This window comes from Pseudophryne corroboree, chromosome 1, assembly GCF_028390025.1.
Source record: "Pseudophryne corroboree isolate aPseCor3 chromosome 1, aPseCor3.hap2, whole genome shotgun sequence".
Lineage (NCBI taxonomy): Eukaryota > Metazoa > Chordata > Amphibia > Anura > Myobatrachidae > Pseudophryne > Pseudophryne corroboree.
The window spans coordinates 352,161,380-352,188,849 of record NC_086444.1 but is presented as its reverse complement, the minus strand read 5'-3'; the positions used below and the strand labels follow the sequence as shown (position 1 = coordinate 352,188,849).

Genomic DNA, 27,470 nt, shown 5'->3' with positions numbered 1-27,470 from the left:
ACACGTTTGTCAAAAAAGGTGGCACTACCGTCTCCGGATACGGCCGCCCTCAAGGAACCTGCTGATAGAAAGCAGGAGGCGATCCTGAAGTCTGTATATACACACACAGGCATTATACTTAGGCCAGCTATTGCGTCAGCTTGGATGTGCAGTGCTGCCGCTGCTTGGTCAGATAAACTGTCAGAAATATTGACACATTAGACAGAGACACGATCCTGTTAACCATAGACCATATAAAAGACTCAGTCTTATATATGAGAGATGCACAGAGGGAAATCTGCCGACTGGCATCTAAAGTAAGTGCATTGTCCATTTCTGCTAGGAGAGGCTTATGGACTCGCCAGTGGACAGGAGATGCAGATTCTAAAAAGCACATGGAAGTGTTGCCATATAAGGGTGAGGAATTATTTGGGGATGGTCTCTCGGACCTAGTTTCCACAGCAACGTCTGGGAAGTCAGCATTTTTACCCCATGTCCCCTCACAGCCTAAGAAGGCGCCGTTTTATCAGGTTCAGTCCTTTCGGACCCAGAAAAACAGGCGTGGAAAAGGCGGGTCCTTTCTGTCCAGAGGCAGAGGTAGGGGAAAAAGGCTGCAACAAACAGGTTCCCAGGAGCAAAAGTCCTCCCCCGCTTCCTCTTCCAAGTCCGCCGCATGACGGTGGGGCTCCACAGGCGGAGCCAGGTACGGTGGGGGGTCGCCTCAAAAATGTCAGCGATCAGTGGGTTCGCTCACAGGTGGATCCCTGGATCCTGCAAATAGTATCTCAGGGGTACAAGCTGGAATTCGAGGCGTCCCCACCCCACCGGTTCCTAAAATCTGCCTTGCCGATTGCTCCCTCAGACAGGGAGGCGGTGCTAACGGCAATTCACAAGCTGTATTCTCAGCAGGTGATAATCAAGGTACCCCTACTTCAACAAGGCCGGGGTTATTATTCCACACTATTTGTGGTACCGAAACCGGACGGTTCGGTGAGACCCATTCTAAATTTGAAATCCTTGAACACATACATAAAGAAATTCAAGTTCAAGATGGAATCGCTCAGGGCGGTTATTGCAAGCCTGGACGAGGGGGATTACATGGTATCCCTGAACATCAAGGATGCTTACTTGCATGTCCCCATGTACCATCCTCACCAGGAGTACCTCAGATTTGTGGTACAGGATTGCCATTACCAATTCCAGACGCTGTCGTTTGGACTGTCCACGGCACCGAGGGTATTTACCAAGGTTATGGCGGAAATGATGATACTCCTTCGAAGAAAGGGAGTTTTAATTATCCCGTACTTGGACGATCTCCTAATAAAAGCGAGGTCCAAGGAACAGTTGTTGGTGGGAGTAGCACTATCCCAGGAAGTGCTACACCAGCACGGCTGGATTCTGAATATCCCAAAGTCACAGCTGGTTCCGACGACACGGCTACTGTTCCTGGGTATGATTCTGGATACAGTCCAGAGAAAAGTGTTTCTCCCGGAGGAGAAAGCCAGGGAGTTGTCATCTCTAGTCAGAGACCTCCTGAAACCAAAACAGGTATCAGTGCATCACTGCACGCGGGTCCTGGGAAAGATGGTGGCTTCTTACGAAGCAATTCCCTTCGGCAGGTTCCATGCCAGAATCTTTCAGTGGGACCTGTTGGACCAGTGGTCCGGATCGCATCTTCAGATGCATCGCTTAATAACCCTGTCTCCAAGAACCAGGGTGTCTCTACTGTGGTGGCTGCAGAGTGCTCATCTTCTAGAGGGCCGCAGGTTCGGCATACAGGACTGGGTCCTGGTGACCACGGATGCCAGCCTTCGAGGCTGGGGGGCAGTCACACAGGGAAGAAACTTCCAAGGACTATGGTCGAGTCAGGAGACTTCCCTTCACATAAATATTCTGGAACTAAGGGCCATCTACAATGCCCTAAGTCAAGCAAAATCCCTGCTCCTACACCAGCCGGTGCTGATCCAGTCAGACAACATCACGGCAGTCGCCCATGTAAATCGACAGGGCGGCACAAGAAGCAGGATGGCGATGGCAGAAGCCACAAAAATTCTCCGATGGGCGGAGAATCATGTACTAGCACTGTCAGCAGTGTTCATTCCGGGAGTGGACAACTGGGAAGCAGACTTCCTCAGCAGACACGACCTCCACCCGGGGGAGTGGGGACTTCACTCAGAAGTCTTCCAGATGCTGGTAAACCGTTGGGAAAAACCACAGGTGGACATGATGGCGTCCCGTCTCAACAAAAAGTTAAAAAAATATTGCGCCAGGTCAAGGGACCCTCAGGCGATAGCTGTGGACGCTCTAGTAACACCGTGGGTGTACCAGTCGGTTTATGTGTTCCCTCCTCTGCCTCTCATTCCAAAGGTATTGAGAATAATAAGAAAGCGAGGAGTAAACACAATTCTCGTGGTTCCGGATTGGCCAAGACGAGCGTGGTACCCGGAACTTCAAGAGATGCTCTCAGAGGACCCGTGGCCTCTACCGCTCAGACAGGACCTGCTGCAGCAGGGGCCCTGTCTGTTCCAAGACTTACCGCGGCTGCGTTTGACGGCATGGCGGTTGAACACCGGATCCTAGAGGAAAAGGGTATTCCGGAAGAAGTCATTCCTACGCTTATTAAGGCCAGGAAAGATGTTACGGCAACGCATTATCACCGCATATGGCGAAAATATGTTGCATGGTGCGAGGCCAATAAGGCCCCAACAGAGGAATTTCAACTAGGTCGATTTCTGCATTTCCTGCAAGCAGGAGTGGATATGGGCCTAAAACTAGGCTCCATTAAAGTACAGATCTCGGCTCTGTCGATTTTCTTTCAGAAAGAACTAGCTTCAGTACCTGAAGTTCAGACTTTTGTAAAGGGAGTGCTGCATATTCAGCCCCCGTTTGTGCCTCCAGTGGCACCTTGGGATCTCAACGTGATGTTGAGTTTCTTAAAATCACATTGGTTTGAACCACTAAAAACCGTGGATCTGAAATATCTCACGTGGAAAGTGGTCATGTTATTAGCCTTGGCTTCAGCCAGGCGAGTGTCAGAATTGGCGGCTTTATCATGTAAAAGCCCTTATCTGATTTTCCATATGGATAGGGCAGAGTTGAGGACTCGTCCCCAATTTCTCCCTAAGGTGGTGTCAGCGTTTCACCTGAACCAGCCTATTGTGGTGCCGGCGGCTACTAGTGAATTGGAGGACTCCAAGTTGCTAGACGTTGTCAGGGCCCTGAAAATATATGTTTCCAGGACGGCTGGAGTCAGGAAATCTGACTCGCTGTTTATCCTGTATGCACCCAACAAGTTGGGTGCTCCTGCTTCTAAGCAGTCTATTGCTCGCTGGATTTGTAGTACAATTCAGCTTGCACATTCTGTGGCAGGCATGCCACAGCCAAAATCTGTAAAGGCCCATTCCACAAGGAAGGTGGGCTCATCTTGGGCGGCTGCCCGAGGGGTCTCGGCTTTACAACTTTGCCGAGCAGCTACTTGGTCAGGGGCAAATACGTTTGCAAAATTCTGCAAATTTGATACCCTGGCTGAGGAGGACCTGGAGTTCTCTCATTCGGTGCTACAGAGTCATCCGCACTCTCCCGCCCGTTTGGGAGCTTTGGTATAATCCCTATGGTCCTTACGGAGTTCCCAGCATCCACTAGGACGTTAGAGAAAATAAGAATTTACTCACCGGTAATTCTATTTCTCGTAGTCCGTAGTGGATGCTGGGCGCCCATCCCAAGTGCGGATTGTCTGCAATACTTGTAAAATAGTTATTGTTAACAAAAGGGTTATTGTTGAGCCATCTGTTGAGAGGCTCAGTTGTTTTCATACTGTCAAACTGGATATTGTATCACGAGTTGTACGGTGTGATTGGTGTGGCTGGTAAGAGTCTTACCCGGGATTCTAAATCCTTCCTTATTATGTCTGCTCGTCCGGGCACAGTGTCCTAACTGAGGCTTGGAGGAGGGTCATAGTGGGAGGAGCCAGTGCACACCAGGTAGTCCTAAATCTTTCTAGAGTGCCCAGCCTCCTTCGGAGCCCGCTATTCCCCATGGTCCTTACGGAGTTCCCAGCATCCACTACGGACTACGAGAAATAGAATTACCGGTGAATAAATTCTTATTTTTTCATACTGTATCTCTACTGGCACTGTCTATTCATTCATGTAGGAATACTATTTTCTCTTACGTTCTAGAGGATGCTGGGGACTCCGTAAGGACCATGGGGATAGACGGGCTCCGCAGGAGACATGGGCACTAAGAAAGAACTTTAGGCATGGGTGTGCACTGGCTCCTCCCTCTATGCCCCTCCTCCAGACCTCAGTTTATTACTGTGCCCAGAGGAGACTGGGTGCATTACAGGGAGCTCTCCTGAGTTTTCCTGAAAAGAAAGTATTTGTTAGGTTTTTTTATTTTCGGGGAGCCTGCTGACAACAGACTCCCTGCAGAGAGGGACTGAGGGGAGAGAAACAGACCTACTTTAATGTTAGGCTCTGTTTCTTAGGCTACTGGACACCATTAGCTCCAGAGGGAACGGAACGCAGGTCTCACCCCGTAGTTCGTCCCAGAGCCGCGCCGCCGTCCTCCTTGCAGAGCCGGAAGACAGAAGCCGGGTGAGTATGTGAAGAAAGAAGACTTCAAAGGCGGCAGAAGACTTCAGATCTTCACTGAGGTAACGCACAGCGGTAGTGCTGTGCGCCATTGTTCCCACACAGCACACACAAACGGCAGTCACTGTAAGGGTGCAGGGCGCAGGGGGGGCAGCAATATGGACATCCAAAGGTGGCAATAAACTTATATACAGGCTGGGCATTGTATATAAGAGAGATCCCCCGCCATATTTTGAATTTTTAAGCGGGACCGAAGCCTGCCGCTGAGGGGGCGTAGCTTGTTCCTCAGCACTCACCAGCGCCATTTTCTCCACAGCACACCGCTGAGAGGAAGCTCCCCGGACTCTCCCCTGCTTATACGGTGAAAGAGGGTTTTAAAGAAGGGGGGGGGGACATAATTTGGCGCAAATAGATAATTACAGCGCTACCTGGGTAAACATATAGTGTGTTTTTTCCTGGGTCATTAGCGCTGGGTGTGTGCTGTCTCTCCAAAGGGCCTTTGTGGGGAAACTGTCTTCAGATAAGAGGTTTCCCTGAGTGTGTGGTGTGTCGGTACGCGTGTGTCGGCATGTCTGAGGTAGAAGGCTTTCCTAGTGAGGAGGTGGAGCAAATGAATGTGGTGTCTCCGTCGGCAACGCCGACACCTGACTGGGTGGATATGTGGAATGTTTTAAGTGCTAATGTAAATTTATTGCACAAAAGATTGGACAAAGCTGAGTCCAGGAATTATGCAGAGAGTCAGGCCCTGCCTGCCCCTATGTCGCAGGGACCCTCGGTGTCTCAAAAGCACCCACTATCCCAAATAGTAGACACTAATACCGACACGGATTCTGACTCCAGTGTCGACTACGATGATGCAAAGTTACAGCCAAAATTAGCTAAAAGTATTCAATATATGATTATTGCAATAAAGGATGTTTTGCATATCCCAGAGGAACCCCTTGTCCCTGACACGAGGGTACACATGTATAGGGAAAAGAAATTTGGGGTAACCTTTACCCCTTTTCATGAGCTGAACGAGTTATTTGAAAAGGCTTGGGAATCTCCAGACAAGAAACTGCAGATTCCCAAAAGGATTCTTATGGCGTATCCTTTCCCGACTAAGCACAGGATACGGTGGGAATCCTCCCCGAGAGTAGACAAAGCGTTGACATGCTTATCCAAAAAGGTAGCACTGCCATCCCAAGATACGGCTACCCTCAGGGATCCTGCTGATCGCAAGCAGGAGGCTACATTAAAGTCCATTTACACACACTCTGGTACCTTACTCAGACCGGCGATAGCGTCGGCTTGGTTTTGTAGCGCTGTAGCAGCGTGGACAGATACCTCATCTGCGGAATTGGATACCCTGGATAAGGATACCATTTTATTAACCCTGGGTCATATTAAAGAATCTGCTTTATATATGAGGGATGCTCAAAGAGACATTGGCCTACTGGGTTCTAGAGTCAACGCTATGTCGATTTCTGCTAGACGAGTCCTATGGACCCGGCAATGGACAGGTGATGCCGACTCAAAGAGGCATATGGAGGTTTTACCGTACAGGGGTGAGGAATTGTTTGGGGAAGGTCTCTCGGACCTGGTCTCCACTGCTACGGCAGGTAAATCCAATTTTTTGCCTTATATTCCCTCACAGCCTAAGAAAACGCCACATTATCAAATGCAGTACTTTCGGTCACATAAAAACAAGAGCACGAGGATTGTCCTTTCTTGCCAGAGGTAAGGGCAGAGGGAAAAAGCTGCCATCCACAGCTAGTTCCCAGGAGCAGAAGTCCTCCCCGGCCTCTACAAAATCCACCGCATGACGCTGGGGCTCCGCTGAGTGAGTCCGCCCCAGTGGGGGCACGTCTTCGACGTTTCAGCCAAATCTGGGTTCACTCACATGTGGATCCCTGGGCATTAGAGATTGTTTCTGTGACAGGACGGTCCTGTACGAAAGCACTCGCCGCTTTCGCGTCCCGTTGGCTGCGCACAGAATGGAAGGTCAAGTCACACGAGGCCTGACCACATAGGGGATTCCCGCTTACCGTCAGTAACCGCCTGTTACTGACTCCACCCACTGCGTTGTGGGCGGGTTTATGCTGCCACCACCAAACTCCTAACCTGCCGTGGCGTTTGGAACCACGGTTCTGCTCTGTATGTGCCGACACACTGCCATACCACACCTGTGTGGTGCTGACGAATCCCCACTAGCCACTTGCTAGGCCTCTACCGGTAGCTGGCGGAAGGCGTAACTTGGAGACGTTAGGTGCTCCCTGGACAGCCGGAGGACGGGGCTAGGTTTGGCCTAACCCTGTTGGTCACAAGATGAAGCAGTCTTCTTGAGGCAATGATGTTTATTTGCTCAAAGATAGTTCTAAAGAGAACCCTTCCCTATTGCTAGGGGCAACAGCATACAGCAAGATGTTCCAGCAGAATAAGATGGTATAATTACAAATCTGGAGGCACGCAGGTCTCCTTTTTATGTCAATTTTCCACACAGTATCACAGGGGGGTAAGCCCTCCCTGTCTTCTCCAACCAATCAGGTTATTATACAAAATACCAATAAATCACATTTTACAAGGATATAAGTGCAATAAAACAATATCCTCCTTCCTGTGACACAGACGTTTGGTATCAGATTAACATTCACTATTGATAAATTTATCACATAGCTTCAAAATACAAATGTTTCTGTCTCATTCACATCTCCAGGCAAGCCCAGATCCCCCGTGATTAGCACCTCTCCCTAAGGGACTTACACATCAAAAGGTATTGTCATTCACACCTCTCTGCTAGGACAGGGCCATTAGCATGCCACTTCCTACTGACAGGAGATGATTATTCAGACATTTATAGTAAGTGCATTTTCCTCCTTAAGATACAGCTGACCATATCTTGAATATAAAATAGATACAGTTAAACATGCATTCCTGCAATTGTGCACAGAGCACTACATATGACATGTTAAAACACATCATTAAACAACTTTTAAACAGTCCGCGCCCAGCGCCGTAAGTACGTTTAACAGTGACGCCAAGCGCCCATTGTCCCGATAATGGCGCCGGGCACTAGGGGTTAACCCCTTCAGTGCTGCGGCGGCCATTTTCCACGTGGGCTGGGGCCTCTCCGGCCACACTCCTCCCCCCCATTCAAGCGGGTCAACCAGGGACCCATGTCCCAACGATTTGGTCCCTGGTCCCGCAGTCCTTAATGGGGTTACCGGGAGTTCTTTGGGGGTTCAGGCTCCTCCTGACGTGACAGTCCATCCGCATTGCTATGAGCCTTGCCTTGCTTGTGGATAATATGAAAGTCATAAACCTGAAGAGCAAGGCTCCACCGCAACAGTCTGCCGTTTTCCCCCGTGGTGTGCTGGAGCCACCGTAATGGATTGTGGTCCGTTACCACCGTAAAATGGTGACCATACAAATAGGGCTGAAGCTTCTTCACAGCCCAAACAATAGCCAAACACTCATTTTCAATTGTGGCATACCCCACCTCCCGCGGTAGCAGCTTTCTGCTCAAATAGGCCACAGGGTGCTCCTGCCCATCCGGCCCTTCCTGGCTCAATACTGCCCCGAGTCCGTACTGTGATGCATCAGTCTGTACAACAAAGTTTTTACTATAGTCCGGCGCCATCAGTACTGGGGCTTGTACTAGAGCTGTTTTCAACGACTGGAATGCCAACTCACATGCGGTCGTCCAGTCAACTATCTTGGGGAGTTTCTTCTTAGTCAGATCAGTCAGGGGTTTGGCCACGGAACTAAAGTCAGGGACAAAACGTCTGTAGTACCCTGCGATCCCTTAGAAAGCCAGGACCTGTCTCTGGGTTGTGGGCCGGGGCCAGTCTCGGATTGCCTCTACCTTCGCTGGTTCAGGGTTCACCTTACCTCCCCCCACACGGTGTCCCAGGTACTGTACCTCTGACATCCCCATTTGGCACTTGTCTGCCCTGATGGTCAGACCTGCCCACCGAATCCTCTCTAACACCAACCCCACGTGCCTCAGGTGCTCTTCCCAGGTTCGGCTGAAGACGGCAATGTCATCAAAGTAGGCCTGGGCGAAATCTCTGAACCCCTTCAGCAGGTCATCGACCACACTCTGGAAGGTGGCTGGCGCATTCTTCATCCCAAATGGCATGGTTTTGAACTCCAACAAGCTAAAGGAGGTGATGAAGGCGGACCGTTCCTGAGCCTCGGGAGTCATTGGTATCTGCCAATACCCCTTGCTCAGGTCGAACGTAGAGATGTACTTCGCTCCAGCCAACTCGTCTAACAGTGCGTCAATGCGGGGTAGGGGATAGGCGTCGGATTTGGTCACTTCGTTCAACCGGCGGTAGTCTACGCAGAACCTGGTTGTCCGGTCCTTCTTGGGAACCAGTACATCGGAGGCGGCCCAGGGACTGTTGGAGCGCGTGATTACGCCTAGCGCTAACATCTCCTGCACCTCTTGCTAGATACTCGTCTGCGCCTCTGGTGAGACCCGATACGCGGGTTGCCGAATCGGCCTATGCTCACCAGTGTCTACATGGTGGGCACGTAGGGAAGTCAGGCCGGGCTTCCTACTGAACTGGGCCTCAAAGGACTGCAGCACTGACTCCAGCTGCTCCCTCTTGGGGTTACCAAGCTCACTGCTCCAGCTAACTTCCTCTACACCACCCTCACCCTTGGCATCCGCGAGGAGGTCAGGAATGGGATCTTTTCCTGGTTCCTCCATCGTAAGGCAGCACACAGCGGCTACCGACTCCACACGCTCGTGGTATGCCTTTAACATGTTTATATGGTAGGTACGCTGTCTCCTACCATCGCTGTCAAATGACACCACGTAGGTGATGTCGCTTAGGCGTTTGGCGACCGTGTACGGTCCCGCCCAGGCAGCCTGGAGCTTGTTCTGACGTGTGGGCACCAGAACCAGCACCTTCTGCCCTACTCCAAAGACCCGAGCACGTGCGCCCTGGTCATACCAAGTCTTCTGCTTGGTCTGTGCTTCCGCAAGATTCGCTTGCGCTAGTCCCATGAGATTTTCTAACCGATCTCTGAGCTTCAACACATACTCCACCACGGACTCATCCTGGTGGATCAGCTCCCCCTCCCAAGACTCCCGGAACAGGTCAAGAGGTCCACGGACTCTGCGGCCATATAGTAACTCGAAGGGTGAGAATCCGGTCGACTCCTGCGGCACCTCCCGATACGCAAACAGGAGGTGCGGTAGGTATCGCTCCCAGTCTCCCCCCTCCGAAGTCACAAATGCCCGTAGCATCTGCTTCAGAGTGCCATTGAATCTCTCGCAAAGTCCGTTAGTCTGGGGATGATAGGGGGCAGTGCGGAGTTGGCGCACTCCGCACCTCGCCCAGAGACACTGGACCAGATCACTCATGAATTGCGTCCCTTGATCAGTTAGGATCTCACTGGGGAACCCTACTCTACTAAATATGCCTAGCAGAGCGTCCGCTACCTTTTCCGCAGTGATGGCGGACAGAGCCACAGCCTCTGGATACCGGGTAGCATAATCCACCACGGTGAGGATGTATCTCTTCCCCGATCTACTGGGCACAGGTAGGGGACCGACTATGTCCACGGCCACTCGTTGGAAAGGTTCCCCGACTATTGGCAAAGACCTCAGGGGAGCCCGAGCACTGGGGCGTCCAAGCCGTTGGCATACATCACAGGACTTACAGTAGGTTCGGACGTCTTCCGACACTCCGGGCCAAAAAAAGTTCTGTGTCAGGCGCCTCAGTGTTCGGTCCCTCCCCTGGTGTCCCGCCAAAGGGATTTCGTGTGCAACTGACATCAGTTGCTCCTGAAAGCTCCTGGGAACCACCAGTTGAACTTGCTCCCGCACTGGCCTATCCCCTTCTACCTTGGCTACCCGGTACAGTAACCCTTTCCACCAGGTCACACTCCCTGCCCCCATCCCAGCAAGGCCGCTGCCAGCTTGGCGCCTCATACCTTCCAGGGATGGGTCAGCGAGCTGAGCTTCCCTAAACTCCTGCCTGCGGCCCTCACTTTCTCCTAAGTCTGGAAACTCTACAGGGGGAATGTTGGGGTCAGTCAAGTTGGGGTCAGTCATGGTAGGGTCGGGGTGGTCACTCATACTCACCGCCGGAGTTGGCAAACCACTAGGGACAGGAGCATCACTGGGCACCCCCACAGGATTCAACAAACTGGAACCGACATCCTCTGCGTTGCTAGGGGACGTAGGCCCACCAGAGGCAAGGGGCAGATGTGCTGATCTTGCCGCTGTGGTCTTTCCCTCTGGGCTGGGCTGCACTGGCAGAGACGATGAAGACTGTAGTCTGGCTGCTTGACTCCGGGTGATGGCGTTCGCAAAGGCAGTAACGATCCCTCCACCGAGATCATTCCCCAAGACGACATCAGTTGGGAGGCCATCCATTACGGCAACATCTCTTAGCTCTTGTCCAGCTCCCCAGTCGAGGTAGACTGTGGCCATGGGCACTTCTCGCTCTAGCCCATCGGCCACTGTAACTTTTGCAGTGCAACCCTGCAGTACTGCAGCAGGATCGACAAGGTGGGGGCTCACAACATACAATACAAAAATAGGAGATCTACAACCCTGGGCGCTCTTAAATAAATGTTTATGAAATACGTTCCTTCTCCTTATTATGAGATGCCTTCGTGTTGTTCTTTTTACTTTGCTCTGTACTTCATTCCACTCAAGATGGTACGGTGTAAAATCGGAGTTTGGGATATGAAGAAAGAGAGAGAAAGAAATATATAGTGTAATACAGTCTTTATACAGATTTCTGTGTATATGGAAACGGGGTTCAATAGATGGAGCGTACCACACTCACTATAGACATGGGGGAGGTCAAACTCATAAAGGTATCTTTAACCAGAAAAAGGTAGGCGTACCCTACTCACACGGTCACTGGAGTTCAGGAAGCACATCAAGGTATCTTTAGCGTTTATCCCCTTGTGTTTCCTCCAAATGTCCCAGTACCAATATTAGGCTCATTCATAGGGAAAAAATAAATAAAAACATCCAATGTGTGGTATTGCCAAGCAAATAATGTTACAATTAAAGAACAAAAATGTCCTAAAAGTTAATGCGTACTTATGGTCAAGTATGAATTAGCCACTGTATAACGGCAGTACCAAACGTACCCGACTTACTAGAAATCGGGAAAGGAAAAACACATCAAGGTATCTTTACAATTTCTTTAGATTATATTCACAATCTGCGTACCCCAACTCACAGTGTTGTTTTCTGTTATAAACACATCATGGTATCTTTTCCCTTGGAGCCTTCATCCAAAGGGTTATTCAACAATTTTCCAAGGAAAATATGTCCACCAGTCAAATAAAATGACAAAATTTTATTGTACAAAAATGGGTCCCACAATCTGGGAGAATCCAACAGTTTAAAATACAAGATGCAATCCAAGACAGTTCCACAATTGAAAAAGATTGCAACAGAAAAAATTTACAGATAAAATGAATTAAAAAATAAAATCCTAGTGAAAAAAGTACCACACAGACCCCAGCTGATCACTGGAAAAGTTAGAAAGCAATACCAAATGGTGGAAAAAAAGGGGTTGCCTTCTTACCAGAGTCAGCGAAGATGTATGGGGGTGGTGTGGAGAAAAAACTGGCTGTTCACACTCCTTCTGTTGTCAATGCATTTCGGTCACCAGCTGACCTTTATCAAGACATGGGTGGAGTGTGAAACACCCAGTATTTAAACTATGAACAGCCAATCAACATACACAGGAAATGACTTCATACTAAAATGATTATATAACATACAAACTCTTCCTTTTTGTATAATTTCACATAGATTATCCAGTTTTATATTCTCACTTAATAGATTCTTATATATCAAGTATTATTTAATTGTTATTACTGCAATTGCAACACCTGGTAACATAAACGAGGCCCGTTGTCATGGCTACATCCGGTGTGAATGAGAAGCATCAAACTTGATTCTCAAACAATATATAAACTTGTCATATACCAAAAGTCTTATAAATTTGAGAGTCCCTGGTTTAGGAGGAATATAACTAAGGTTTTATCCATTCAGCTGAAATATCGGGTAACCATAGCAATGTATATCCGGAAGTGACGTTTTAGGGGCTCACAACAGTTATGGAGGCCCCAGAGTCTCTTAAGCCTTCGCTCTGCATGGACCCCACTTGGACCGGCTGCAGGTGCCGCCACATATTTGGTGGGGGCTTCTTAGCCATGCAGGTGACTCTCTCCGCAGAGTCCACCTGTTCCTCGCCACACTCCATCGGACTGACAGGAGGGGGTACAGTCTCTGAAGGCTCACCTCCACGGGTTAAGCAAGCAATCCGGGCTCCAGCACTCGGATTTGGGGCACGAGTCTGGGGTGCTTGGGATGCAGGACAGTTCATCCTCAGATGTCCGATTTTCCCACAGCCGTAGCACTTCTTCTCCAGTCGTGGCACCGATGATCTCTGATCAGTTGCAGGGACGCTGCGGTGCGGTTGCTGGCCAAGAGCACCCAGGTTGGAAGATGCTTGCTTTGGGGGGCGATGAGCAGAAGAGGGGTGTCCCCTTGGTGGTACTGTCTTTTGGAGCTGGCTGCTGGCTGGGCGCTTCTGCCCCTGCGGCCGAATTGCCACATACTTGTCGGCTAATTGGGCAGCCATCTTTAAGCTGGGTGGCTCCCGATCTAGCACCCACTCCTTCACTTCTTGGGCGCACCTGCGGTAGAACTGCTCCCTGCAGATCAGGTCGATCAGTGCGTCCCATGTAGTGGCTTCAGAATCCTTCACCCACTTCACCACGTACTGCCGCAGCTGGGTGGCGAACTGCTCATGGGTGCTGCTAGGATTCTTGGGCAAGTCTCTAAACTTCTTCCTGTAGGACTCTGGAGTGATGAAGAATCGCTGGAGGAGGGCCTTCGTGACTTCGTCGTAGTTCCCACAGTCCTCCGTGGCCACTCCTCGATAGGCCTCCAAGGCCTCTCCATGCAGAGTGGGCACAAGGTGTCTCACCCACTCCGACTTGGGTAAATCATGTAGTTTACAAGTCCTTTCAAAAACTTGCAAATGTCCCCATCACTGTCTGCAAACTTGGCAAACTGAACTCGTCCTGATCTGTGTACAACAGCTGACAACGGCTCCCGGGGTACCACGGCTTGTGATGCCCGCTCCGCATGCCACATCCGAATGACAAGCATGCGTTCTTGCTCCGTTGCCCTTTCCCCCAATTCCGCTAGCCGATCTGCTAGGGTATCCGGGCCGCCCCCCCTGGGACGTTGGGATCCTGGCCCTGCTAGGGATTGCTGGGAAACATGGCTGCTGTGAGAGAGGGCGGGGCTTGTGGATCTCACCGGTTCTGTACGAAGGTCCACTGGTGGGCCGTCCTCTGCGATGCTGACGCCGTCAGTGCTTTCCACCTCCGCCCGATGGGACTCCTCCCAGCTCCTGAGCGCCGCCTGCATGACTCTTCTGGACGCGTTGAAAGGGATATCCACACCCTTCTCCTGGCATACGATCTCCAGATCATCCTTGGACATTCCGCTGAATTCCGTCATCTTGTGCGTTCTCCTGCGCTGCAGTTACTCCTCTCCTGAGTAACTTGGCTTCTCCAATCGGGTGATGAAAAGCCGCCTGGGATAATCCCACCACTATGCCACCAATTTCTGTGACAGGACGGTCCTGTACGAAAGCACTCGCCGCTTTCGCGTCCCGTTGGCTGCGCACAGAATGGAAGGTCAAGTCACACGAGGCCTGACCACATAGGGGATTCCCGCTTACCGTCAGTAACCGCCTGTTACTGACTCCACCCACTGCGTTGAGGGCGGGTTTATGCTGCCACCACCAAACTCCCAACCTGCCGTGGCGTTTGGAACCACGGTTCTGCTCTGTATGTGCCGACACACTGCCTTACCACACCTGTGTGGTGCTGACGAATCCCCACTAGCCACTTGCTAGGCCTCTACCGGTAGCTGGCGGAAGGCGGAACTTGGAGACGTTAGGTGCTTCCCTGGACAGCCGGAGGACGGGGCTAGGTTTGGCCTAACCCTGTTGGTCACAAGATGAAGCAGTCTTCTTGAGGCAATGATGTTTATTTGCTCAAAGATAGTTCTAAAGAGAACCCTTCCCTATTGCTAGGGGCAACAGCATACAGCAAGATGTTCCAGCAGAATAAGATGGTATAATTACAAATCTGGAGGCACGCAGGTCTCCTTTTTATGTCAATTTTCCACACAGTATCACAGGGGGGTAAGCCCTCCCTGTCTTCTCTAACCAATCAGGTTATTATACAAAATACCAATAAATCACATTACAAGGATATAAGTGCAATAAAACAATATCCTCCTTCCTGTGACACAGACGTTTGGTATCAGATTAACATTCACTATTGATAAATTTATCACATAGCTTCAAAATACAAATGTTTCTGTCTCCTTTACATCTCCAGGCAAGCCCAGATCCCCCGTGATTAGCACCTCTCCCTAAGGGACTTACACATCAAAAGGTATTGTCATTCACACCTCTCTGCTAGGACAGGGCCATTAGCATGCCACTTCCTACTGACAGGAGATGATTATTCAGACATTTATAGTAAGTGCATTTTCCCCCTTAAGATACAGCTGACCATATCTTGAATATAAAATAGATACAGTTAAACATGCATTCCTGCAATTGTGCACAGAGCACTACATATGACATGTTAAAACACATCATTAAACAACTTTTAAACAGTCCGCGCCCAGCGCTGTAAGTACGTTTAACAGTGACGCCAAGCGCCCATTGTCCCGATAATGGCGCCGGGCACTAGGGGTTAACCCCTTCAGTGCTGCGGCGGCCATTTTCCACGTGGGCTGGGGCCTCTCCGGCCACACTTTCCCAGGGTTACAAGCTGGGATTCGAAGAGGTGCCTCCTCGCCGGTTTTTCAAATCGGCCTTACCAGCTTCTCCCCCAGAAAGGGAGATAGTCTTAAATGCAATTCAAAAATTGTGTCTTCAACAGGTGGTGATCAAAGTTCCCCTGCTTCAACAAGGGAGGGGGTATTACTCAACCCTATTTGTAGTCCCGAAACCGGACGGTTCGGTCAGACCCATTTTAAATTTAAAATCCTTGAACCTATACTTGTACGTATGTTAAATGAATGATTTATTTTATGTTTGTTTTATGTTGTCGCCTGCTACTACTTGATGCCCTGTACAATTGTAATTTCGTCTGTCAACTTGTTTTGGCTGATGACAATAAATTTGAACTTGAAGTTCAAGATGGAATTGCTCAGAGCGGTCATCGCCAGCCTAGAAGGGGGGATTTTATGGTGTTCCTGGACATAAAGGATGCATACCTTCATGCTCCCATATATCCACCTCATCAGGCGTACCTGAGATTTGCGGTACAGGATTGTCATTACCAATTTCAGACGTTGCCGTTTGGGCTTTCCGCGGCCCCCGAGGATTTTCACCAAGGTAATGGCGGAAATGATGGTGCTCCTGCGCAAGCAGGGGATCACAATTATCCCATACTTGGACGATCTCCTAATAAAAGCGAGATCACGAGAGCAGTTGTTGAACAGCGTGTCACTTTCACTGGAGGTGTTACAGCAACACGGCTGGATTCTCAATATACCGAAGTCACAATTAGTTCCTACGACCCGTTTGACCTTCTTAGGCATGATTCTGGATACGGACCAGAAAAGGGTTTATCTTCCGATAGAAAACGCCCAGGAACTCATGACTGGTCAGGGACCTATTGAAGCCAAAACAGGTGTCGGTGCATCACTGCACTCGAGTCCTGGGAAAGATGGTGGCATCTTACGAGGCCATTCCTTTCGGCAGGTTTCATGCGAGGACCTTCCAATGGGACCTACTGGACAAGTGGTCCGAGTCACATCTACAGATTCATCAGTTGATCACCCTGTCCCCCAGGGCCAGGGTATCTCTCCTGTGGTGGCTGCAGAGTGCTCACCTTCTGGAGGGTTGCAGATTCGGCATTCAGGACTGGGTTCTGGTGACCACGGACGCGAGCCTCCGAGGTTGGAGAGCAGTCACACAGGGAAGACACTTCCAAGGTCTTTGGTCAAGTCAAGAGACTTGTCTCCACATCAATGTCCTGGAACTAAGGGCCATATACAACGCCCTTCGTCAAGCGGAGACTTTGCTTCGCGACCTACCGGTTCTGATCCAGTCAGACAACATCACCGTAGTAGCTCATGTAAACCGCCAAGGCGGCACAGGGAGCAGAGTGGCTATGGCGGAAGCCACCAGGATTCTTCGCTGGGGGGAAAATCATGTAAGCGCACTGTCAGCAGTGTTCATTCCGGGAGTGGACAACTGGGAAGCAGACTTCCTCAGCAGACACGATCTACATCCAGGAGAGCGGGGACTTCATCAGGAAGTCTTCGCACAGATTGCAAGTCAGTGGGGCCTGCCCCAGATAGACATGATGGCGTCCCGCCTAAACAAAAAACTACAGAAGCATTGCGCCAGGTCAAGAGACCCTCAGGTGGTGGCAGTGGACGCCCTAGTGACACCTTGGGTGTTCCAGTCGGTCTATGTGTTTCCTCCTCTTCCTCTCTTCCCCAAGGTGTTGAGAATAATAAGAAAAAGAGGAGTACAGACAATTCTCATTGTTCCAGATTGGCCACGAAGGGCCTGGTATCCGGATCTGCAGGAAATGCTCACGGAAGATCCGCGGCCTGTTCCTCTAAGACAGGACCTGCTACAACAGGGGCCCTGTCTGTTCCAAGACTTACCGCGGCTGCGTTTGACGGCATGGCGGTTGAACGCCGGATCCTAGCGGAAAAAGGCATTCCGGGTGAGGTAATTCCTTCTCTGATAAAGGCTAGGAAGGACGTGACAGCTAAACATTATCACTGTATATGGCGAAAGTATGTTTCTTGGTGTGAGGCCAGGAATGCTTCTACGGAGGAATTCCATCTGGGCCGTTTTCTTCACTTCCTACAAACTGGAGTGAATTTGGGCCTAAAATTAGGCTCCATTAAGGTTCAGATTTCGGCCCTATCCATTTTCTTTCAGAAAGAGTTAGCTTCTCTCCCAGAAGTACAGACTTTTGTGAAGGGAGTGCTGCATATTCAGCCTCCTTTTGTACCTCCGGTGGCGCCTTGGGACCTTAACGTGGTGTTGAGTTTCCTTAAGTCGCACTGGTTTGAACCACTTCAAACAGTGGAATTAAAATATCTCACTTGGAAAGTGGTCATGTTGTTTGCCTTGGCTTCGGCTAGGCGAGTGTCGGAATTGGCGGCTTTGTCTCATAAAAGCCCCTATCTGGTTTTCCATATGGATAGAGCGGAATTGCGGACACATCCTCAATTCTTGCCTAAGGTGGTTTCCTCTTTTCATATGAACCAACCTATTGTGGTGCCTGTGGCTACGCGAGACTTGGAGGATTCCGAGTCCCTTGATGTGGTCAGAGCTTTGAAAATCTACGTAGCCAGAACGGCTAGGGTCCGGAAAACAGAGGCGCTGTTTGTCCTGTATGCTGCCAACAAGGTTGCCCCTCCTGCTTCAAAGCAGACTATTGCTCGCTGGATCTGTAACATGATTCAGCAGGCTCATTCAACGGCTGGATTGCCGTTGCCAAGATCGGTTAAGGCCCATTCCACTAGGAAGGTGGGCTCTTCTTGGGCGGCTGCCCGAGGGGTCTCGGCGTTGCAATTGTGCCGAGCTGCTACTTGGTCGGGTTCAAACACCTTTGCAAAGTTCTACAAATTTGATACCCTGGCTGAGGAGGATCTCCTGTTTGCTCAGTCGGTGCTGCAGAGTCATCTGCACTCTCCCGCCCGTTTGGGAGCTTTGTTATAATCCCCATGGTCCTTACGGAGTCCCCAGCATCCTCTAGGACGTAAGAGAAAATAAGATTTTAAACCTACCGGTAAATCTTTTTCTCCTAGTCCGTAGAGGATGCTGGGCACCCGTCCCAAGTGCTGACTACTCCTGCAAGACTTGTATATAGTTTTTGCTTACATAAGGGTTATGTTACAGTTTTCATCAGTCTCGGTCTGATGCTGTGTTGTTTCATACTGTTAACTGGTTTTATATACCCTAGTTATACGGTGTGAATGGTGTGGGCTGGTATGAATCTTGCCCTTGGATTAACAAATCCTTTCCTCGTACTGTCCGTCTCCTCTGGGCACAGTTTCTCTAACTGAGGTCTGGAGGAGGGGCATAGAGGGAGGAGCCAGTGCACACCCATACCTAAAGTTCTTTCTTAGTGCCCATGTCTCCTGCGGAGCCCGTCTATCCCCATGGTCCTTACGGAATCCCCAGCATCCTCTACGGACTAGGAGAAAAAGATTTACCGGTAGGTTTAAAATCTTATTTTTCTTTACATACAATATAGTCATTGCCTGCTGCTGTGAAGATTACAGTACCTGTTGAATCCCATTGAGGCTGATTTTTGTATATTTTACTTCTTGTAATTCAGCTATTTTATTTTGTATATTTAGTCTGATTTGGATGTGGAAGTGAGTAACATATACTATATGGACAAAAGTATTTGGCCACGCCTGTTTATTATTGATTTCAGGTGTTTCAATCAGACCCTTCGTCACAGGTGTATACAATCAAGCACCTAGCCATGTGGTCTCCATTTGCAAACACTTGTGATACAAAATGGGTCGTTCTGAAGAGTTCAGTGACTTCAAGCGTGATACTGTGGTAGGATGCCACCTTTGCAATAAGACTTCGTGAAATTTCATCCCTGCTTGATATACCATGGTCAACTGTAAGTGATATTATTAGAAAGTGGAAGCATTTAGGAACAACAGCAACTAAGTCATAAAGCAGAAGTCAACGACTGCTAATCACAGAGCGGGGTCAATAACTGCTAAAGTGCATGGTGTGTAAAAGCCACCAATGCTCTGCTGACTCCATAGCTGAAGAGTTACGAACTTCCATTGCCATTAATGTAAGCCTCACATCTCCAATGCCAAGCGTCGGATGGAGTGGTGTAAAGCACACCAACACTGGACTGTGGAGCAGTGGAAACGTGTTCTGTGGAGTGACGAATCACGCTTCTCTGTTTAGCAGTCAGATGGGCGAGCCTGGGTTTGGCGGATGCTGGGAGAACGTTACCTGCCTGAAGTTTGGTGGAGGAGAGATAATGGTATGGGGCTGTTTTTCAGAGTTTGGGCTAGGCTCCTTATCTCCAGTGAAAGGCAATCTTAATGCTTCAGCATACCAATACATTTTGGACAATGCTATGGTTCCAACTTTGTGGCAACAGTTTGGGGAAGGCCCATTTCTATTCCAACATGACTGTGCCCAGTGCTCAAAGCAAGGACTATAAAGACATGGTTTGTTGAGTACGGTGTGAAGAACTTGACTGGCCCACACAGAGCCATAATCTTAACCCAACCGAGCACTTTTGGGATGAACTGGAATGGAGATTACGAGCCAGGCCTGCACGTCCAGCATCAGTGCCTGACCTCATAAGTGCTCTACGAATGAATGGTCATAACTTCCCACGGAAACACTCCAAAATCTTGTGGAAAGCCTTCCAAGAATAGAGGAAGCTGCAAAAGGGGGACCAACTCCATATTAAAGTATATGTATTTGAATGCAATGTCATTACAGTTCCTGTAGGTGGAATGGTCCAGCGTTCCGAATACTTTTGTTCATATAGTGTATGTGTCCACACAGGAGAAGCCTTGAAAGCAGAAGGCTGGAGAGAGATGACTGGTAATTTAAAGCGAGGAGGAGAGGTTGAGGGCTTTGCAGGTGAAGATGAGTTTGAAGTAGATATTGGGATTCAGTGTAATGTAAATAGATGGTAGAAATGGTAGGCGAGAGGATAGTCAATCTAGCAGAGGCTAATGGGAGACAGGCCGGACAGGAGGAGGTTGCAGTAGTCTAGACGAGAGATAATGAGAGAGTGAATAAGAGCATTGGCAGAATAAAGGGCGAGGAGGGGTCTAATTCTAGCAAAGGTAGAAGCGTAAGGTTTGGAAGAAGGACTGCATGTGGGGCATGGAAGAAGAAGGTGGAGGTGAGAATGCAACCTACAGTAGGCAGCGGACATGACTGTTGCCACCAGTGAGGCAGAGGTGTGTGAACTGGAGATAGGTAAGTCAGTTCTGGGCATGCTGAGTTTGAGATAGTATTGTCATTGAAATATATATCCATGACTGAAATGGTCTATCCCTTTCCTATTCATTTTATCATTGTGCACGCTTTTCTGTTGGAGTTTCTGGGTATTGCATTATCTGTATACATATGAGCAAGTAATATTACAATGGAAAGCAATTAAAGTACCGCCAGTCGGGATCCCGGCGGTCACAATACAGACGCCGGAATCCTGACATGCAGTGAAATACCGCCACTGGAACACCGGCAACACAGGCTATTCTCCCTCTGTGGGTGTCCACGACACCGTGCCCACAGAGTGACGAGCGCAGTGACCCCGCAAGGGTCTTTCTATCACTCGCCCCGCTGCCGGCATTCTGGCGGACGGCATCCCTTCCACTGGTAAATCGTACGTATGCCATTACAACTGCCAGCCGTGTAAATCAGTATACAGTCATGTTAAATGGTAAATACACACTTTTTTAAAACTTTGTTTTTACATATCAGAACATAATTAACTATAAAGTCTGCCTTAGTCTAGTCGGAATTCATATCTTAATCCCATTGTGATGAGGCATTAAGAGACCTGTCTATAAACAAATGCTCTCAAACAAATGGGCTGAATCCTGTGTTGTGGGAGTGTGCAAAATTATCTCCAGTATGATGGAGGAGATTACTAAACTCAAACAGAAAACTGTGAATTCAGTTTATTGCTGCTAAATGTTTTTAGAAACTATTGAATTACAGGGTGGACTTGCACGTTTTTTTTTATTTTGGCTTATTTTTTTGTACAGTATAAACAAGGCAAACCAGAAATCTGCTAGGGTTTAGTTGTCACACTGGATTAGATATGTTTATTATGTCCTAATATGTAAATACCCAGATTTAGTTTAATGTCTTTTTCACTCGCTTTTATAAATGCAGATGTTAAGAATGAAAATGACCGCACATTTCGCTTTTATAAAGAATTGCTCCCTTACCTGGAATTATGCTTTATTCTCAGGGGTCGATTTAGTTAGCTTGTCACAGCGAGTAAGTGCAGCTGTATGCTGTACTTACTGTAGCTGCAGATTTACTGGTATTTGTTCGCAGCCCCATAGGGCTACATACAAAAATCAGGCAGTGAGGGGAGGTGTCATTGCTGGCGTATCCACTCCGTTGCAATTCAGTTCACCTCCCTCACTGCAAATTCAATTTACCCATTTTAATGTAGTGTTGGGTGGGGCTCTATGGTACAGATGGACTGAGAGGAGGATAGAAGACAGATATAAACACAAAGGGGAGTAAGAAAGAGAAAGAAATACATAGAAGGTCGGGAGGGCAGCCATTGGGTGAGATAGATGTGCAATAGCAGAGTAGGGAGACAGAAGCACCTATGGGGAGACAGAAGTTGATACATCTAGAGAGTAAACTGATAGCTGGGACCAGGGCCGGATTAAGGGAGGGGCGAAAGGCACGGTCGTCCCAGGCCCACACACATTTGGGGCCCCCACACCCAGAAGCGTAGTAGTCTCCCTCCTCCCGGTAGCTCAGCTGTTTATTAACAGTGCTGCCAAGGAGTTGTTCCTTGCACAGCACTTCATAGTCTCGCAGGATTTCAAAGCAGCATCCCCCAGGAGGGGGGAGACTAATACGCTCCTGGGTGTGGGGGTACTGACTCCGGCATCCGCTGCTCCGCCGCTCGCTGGACAGGTAGCGTGCGCGCATGCGTCTGTGTGTGTGTGTAGCATGGGTGTATGTGTGTGTAAGGCGGGGCTCAGGGGTCTTTGTCATCTACTGTAGTGGGGGCCCTACAACTTCATTGCCGAGGCCCCCACCAGGCTTAATCCGGCCCTGGCTGGGACGAAGGGAAATCATGTCTGATCTCTCCTAATCTGCTGAATACAGCCCTTCCTAGGCTTAGGCTGCGGGGAGTGGGGGTTAGGTTTAGGCTGCAGGGATTGGGGGCTAGGTTTAGGCACCCCCTGGGAGGGTTAAGCTGGAGGGTTTAGGGTTAGGCTGCGGGAAGGGGAGGATAGGTTTAGGCACCACCGGGGGGGGGTTTAGGCTGCGGGAAGGGGGGGGGGGGGGGATTTTTCCCGGCACCCAGGATTCTAACAATCGTGATGCTGCAGTCAGTATTTTGACCGCTGGCACCCTGTGCTCCGGCATTTCAGCACCACGTGGGCATATAACCTGTGTCTTCGTTACGCTCGCGAAACATCCCCTCCCCCCCCCCCGCTGCCCATCTGCAAGCCGGGATTCCGGCGTCAGTATGGTGACCGGCGGTCTCCTGACTTTTTCCGTAATGCATACCCAACCCGTTGTTGTTTATCTCACTGAGTGACTGAAATGCTTTTTAAAATTTGCTTTTCATTATGATATTAAAGATTATGATTTTATTTATTTATTTTTATATTTGCAGAAGTGCAACCTTCTCAGAAAAGGCTCCGTTATTCTCGCAGACAATATCATTTGTCCAGGAGTTCCAGATTTCCTTGAGTATGTCCGTACATGTGGGAGATACGACTGCACACACTACCCTTCATTTTTGGAGTATATGAATGAAAAGGATGCTCTGGAAAAAGCTGTATTCAGGGGATAGACAGTATTTGGCCTTTTAACTAGTGATGAGCGGATTCGGTTTTACTCTGTTCTCAAAACCGAATCTTATTGGCTCACTGATGTCACGTGTTTTGGATAGCCAATAAGATTCGGTTTTGAGAACCGAGTAAAACCGAGTAAAACCGAATCCGCTCATCACTACTTTTAACTTCTGTGAGGACCTTAACCACTTAACTAGCTAATATCTTTTCCCAAAAACACAAATAATTTTTCTAATTATTGTCTTATTTAATCAGGTTAAAGTATTAAGCAGTTCATTTATACTTTACTGCCTGGTACATGCACTCTAGAATGCCTTTCATGGCATTCTGAAGAACAATTTGGCAGTATTGTCGCAGTCAGAGACGCTAAATCACTGTTTTGAGTGCAAGGCCAAAAGTAGGAAAATAGTTCTGCACAAATGCAGAACTGAATTGGCGTGAAATCACAAGGGACGGAGGGGCAGGGCACTGTCTCAAGGGGTGGGAAAGATCAGCTCATTGGGGTCGCATAACATGTGACCATGCCTGGAAACAATGGATGTACAAAGAGTCCACAAACCGTCCAGTGGTTTACCGTTTCATATTTGTCTTTATTATGAAATAGACAGTTTTCTAAAATTTGCAATCAACGTGCTTAGATTTTGTTAAATCAATAAGGTAATAATTCAGTAATTACTTACACTTCAGACATCAGATACATATTAGAATTCTATGTAAAAGTACACACCATGGAAGGTATCCTGTTTTATGGGCTTTAAAATGGGTCGGTAAACACAAATTAATAAACTTGTTAAATCCTTCAAGCATGTTCTGAAATGAGAAGCGTGCAAACATCTGATCATGCAGAAGGCAGGGTTACATAAAACAAACAGACTTTATAAAGAAAGTATGCTCTCAGCAAATACATTGCATAAAAGCGTCTCTATACAATGATTTTAGTAGACTCTCTCCCTGGATCAGTATATCCAGGCTGTTGACTTATCATTTGGTGGTTCCAGATGTTCAGTATTAAGCTAGGTACACACTATACAACTATTGGGTAGATTTGCCAATAATCATATGATCAGCTTGGTTTTTTTTTTTAGCGAAGTGTATAGGAATGAGCGTTTTTCCAAACACCGATTACTGTCCAAAGACGGCCAGAAATGCTGGGCTTCGATAATCAAATTGGTCAGACTTGCCAGAAAATATTGGCATAAAGGTCCCGATATTGTGCTACAGTATGTGTGGACATTCTCCATAATCTGCCATTATTTCCTACAAATTTTCCTGATTAACTCATCCTCATTGTGGGTGAACAATCCTTAGAAGCAATGACATAGGGCGGTATCCTATTAGCCGCGATAACGTGATCCGCGTAAATAAATTGGGTCAAATGGCTGTTTTATATATATATATATATATATATATATATATATATATACACACACACACTTAAATTCGGGGTACATTAAAAACGGGTATAAGTACCGTATTTTTCGGACCATAAGACGCGCCGGACCATAAGACGCACCTAGTTTTTAGAGTAAGTAAACTGGAAAAAAAAGAGCCAGCATACACAGACAGACAGACACACACACACACACACACACACACACACAGAGCCAGCATACACATACACAGACACACACACACACATCAGAGCCAGCATACACAGACACACACACACACACACACACACACATATATTGTAGACAGTACCAGTGGTTCCCCGCGTCCAGGCTCTCAGCTAACGCTTGCCCCGGGTGCACTCCTGAGGACCAAGGAGGTGTGGGGTAGATGCCGGGCTCTGCTGCTGGGCTCTGAGATGCGCCGCGCTCTGCTGATGACGGCGCAGCAGCAGCATCCAGGACCCGCCGGTTCCCCCATGTCCAGGCACTCAGCTAACGCTGCCTGCAGGGAAACTCCTGAGGAGGGAGGAGGTGTGGGGGAGCGGGGGGGGAGTCACATGATGCCGGGCTCTGCTGCTGGGCTCTGAGATGTGCCGCGCTCTGCTGATGACGGCTCAGCAGCAGCAGCATCCAGGACCCGCCGCTACACGCGAACTCCATCTGCATCTGCTCTTATTCGCTCCATAAGACGCACATACTTTTTCCCCCACATTTTTGGGGAGAAAAAGTGCGTCTTATGGTCCGAAAAATACGGTATAATGTGGGTCATTTTTAGGGGAGTTGGAAAAAAAAGTGCATGCCTAAAAACACTTGTCCCACTCATAAAGCACCCCAATATACCTGTCACATACCTTGTACCCCAATTTTCATCACTGCATTTTTTGACCCCAAAAATTACGTGTCATTATTAGCCATTTAAATATAATTGAAATCTTCTAAGTGCCTAATTAGTCATTCAGGGGTACTGAACCAAATCCCAACATGTTTTGCCTTTACAATAGGGATTTTGCAGTTCTTATCACCAGCTCAGAGATGGTGAAGAAAAATCTGCGATAAACTCTATGGAGACTTATCGTCGATAACTTATCGCCACTAATAGGATACCGAATGATCACATTTGCAATATTGTATTGCAAAACTGCATTATGGTGGCTAATAGGATGCCGCCCACAGGGGCTGATTCTGAATTGCCCGCTGATGCGGCCTGCAGTGCAATTTGCAGATGGAGGCAAACTGCTCATGCGCAGCGGGGCTGCGTGGGCACACACATTGCGGTCGCATCCCCGATGGATGCAACCACAATGTGATTGACATCGGCAGGTGTTCGCGCAGTGGCGCGGCATTGGGGGGGGGGGGAGAGGTGGGTCAAACGAGGGCGGGCCAGGATCATTTTTGGGGCTTCGATTAAAAAATTGGTGGCTGACAGCGCAGCCAGGCTGCACTGTCAGGGGTCAACCTTAGTTCCAATGTGTCCGCAATCTAATTGCGGCTGCGTCGGGAGGCGGCCTCATACATGCAGGGCGGCCTTGCCCTGTGGTGGGCGGCCCCTAGCATGTCTGAATGAGCTCCTTAGTGTGTTGCCAGCTTTAGCACTAAATGAGAGACACGGCACTTTATGGTTAGCTCTTGTTCTGCAATATTGTGGGATGTCTGTGTAAACAAATTGTTTTTACTAACAATTTATAGCAACTTTTTTTTTGTTCAGTTTGACTTTGTAATACTATACATGTCTGCATGTGTGCAAATTGTTGTATTATTAACATACTTCTCATCCTGAGATTTCAGCAGTAACCAAGGCAAGGATTAGCACCACAGTACTTTATAGCACCTGTGGGATGGGACTAATCCTGAAAGGAATTTACAGATTCAATAAGGTTTGCTAAAAGACTCCCTCGCTGTTAATTATTTGTTATGTTAATATCATCTGAATTAAGCCAGTGTAATACACTGCCAAAATATCCACAGGAGAAGTTTACGTGATTACTAATATATTATGCTATAGGCTATATTGAGTAATATGTAAATAATCAAATTGTATGAAATAATGTATCATTTAATTTAATCTGTTTTATCAGTGAACAGAATAAAACTGGAAACTCTATCTGTATTAAAAGAAGTACAGGTTCTTATTCCAAAAGAAGGTTTTCAAGATCATCTAACATTCTCTATGTACCCCGTCTGTGTCACCCCTGTCTGTCTGCCCGTCCCCTTTAGAATGTAAGCTCTCACAAGTACGGCCCTCTTCCCTCATGTGCTTATCCTTTTCTTACTGTACTTTAATAATCTTCAACTGCATCAACTCCAGCAGTCTTCTGCCACCTGATGCTTATTACAGTGTCATCTGCTGATGTAACTGTTTATTTACCCTGTACTTGTCCTGTATTGTCTTCAACTGTAAGTTGCTTGTTTCCTGTTTTGATTATTTGTTTATGTACTCTGTAATTGGGCGCTGCGGAACCCTTGTGACGCCATATAAATAAAGGATAATAATAATAAGGAAAGTAACTCGGTCATGTCCATCTCTCCACATTCTGTAGTGATTGATTGATCCGTGGTCTATTATGCTTGTTTCATTCTTTCATTTGTGAAAATGTTTTATTGGTTTTTAAAGGAACTTCCAGATGTATTTTACATTCTTTGTTTACTTCAATTTCAAAAAGCTCTGAAATAAATTTTGCATGACTCGAATAAAAAGTTCCAGTATTCTTATGACCATCTGAAATCAGAATGGAAAGCATGTCCTACTCTCTACACAAATGGAAGTGTTTTGTTTTTTTTAAGCCAAAAGTCATTATTGAATTTTTTCTTTTCTTTTTATACAGATCCAAAAACGAAAGCATGGAATGATACACTAATGTGTAGCACGTTAGTGTATCACTAATTAATGCTGCAATGTGTAACTTC

At 48.1% G+C, this 27,470-nt stretch overlaps 1 protein-coding gene across 5 annotated transcripts in view; it reads left to right on the top strand.

The window, feature by feature from the left end:
• LOC135070216 (catechol O-methyltransferase-like) overlaps window positions 1-27,260 on the top strand; it is a 325,418-nt gene extending 298,158 nt beyond the window's left edge. For all 5 annotated transcript variants that reach the window (XM_063964747.1, XM_063964750.1, XM_063964746.1 and 2 more), the window contains one exon: window positions 22,995-27,260. In XM_063964747.1, the coding sequence (XP_063820817.1) occupies window positions 22,995-23,174 (180 nt within the window). In that variant the 3' untranslated portion in view covers window positions 23,175-27,260. The remainder of the gene's footprint in view (window positions 1-22,994) is intronic.
• The last annotated feature ends 210 nt before the right edge of the window (window positions 27,261-27,470 follow it).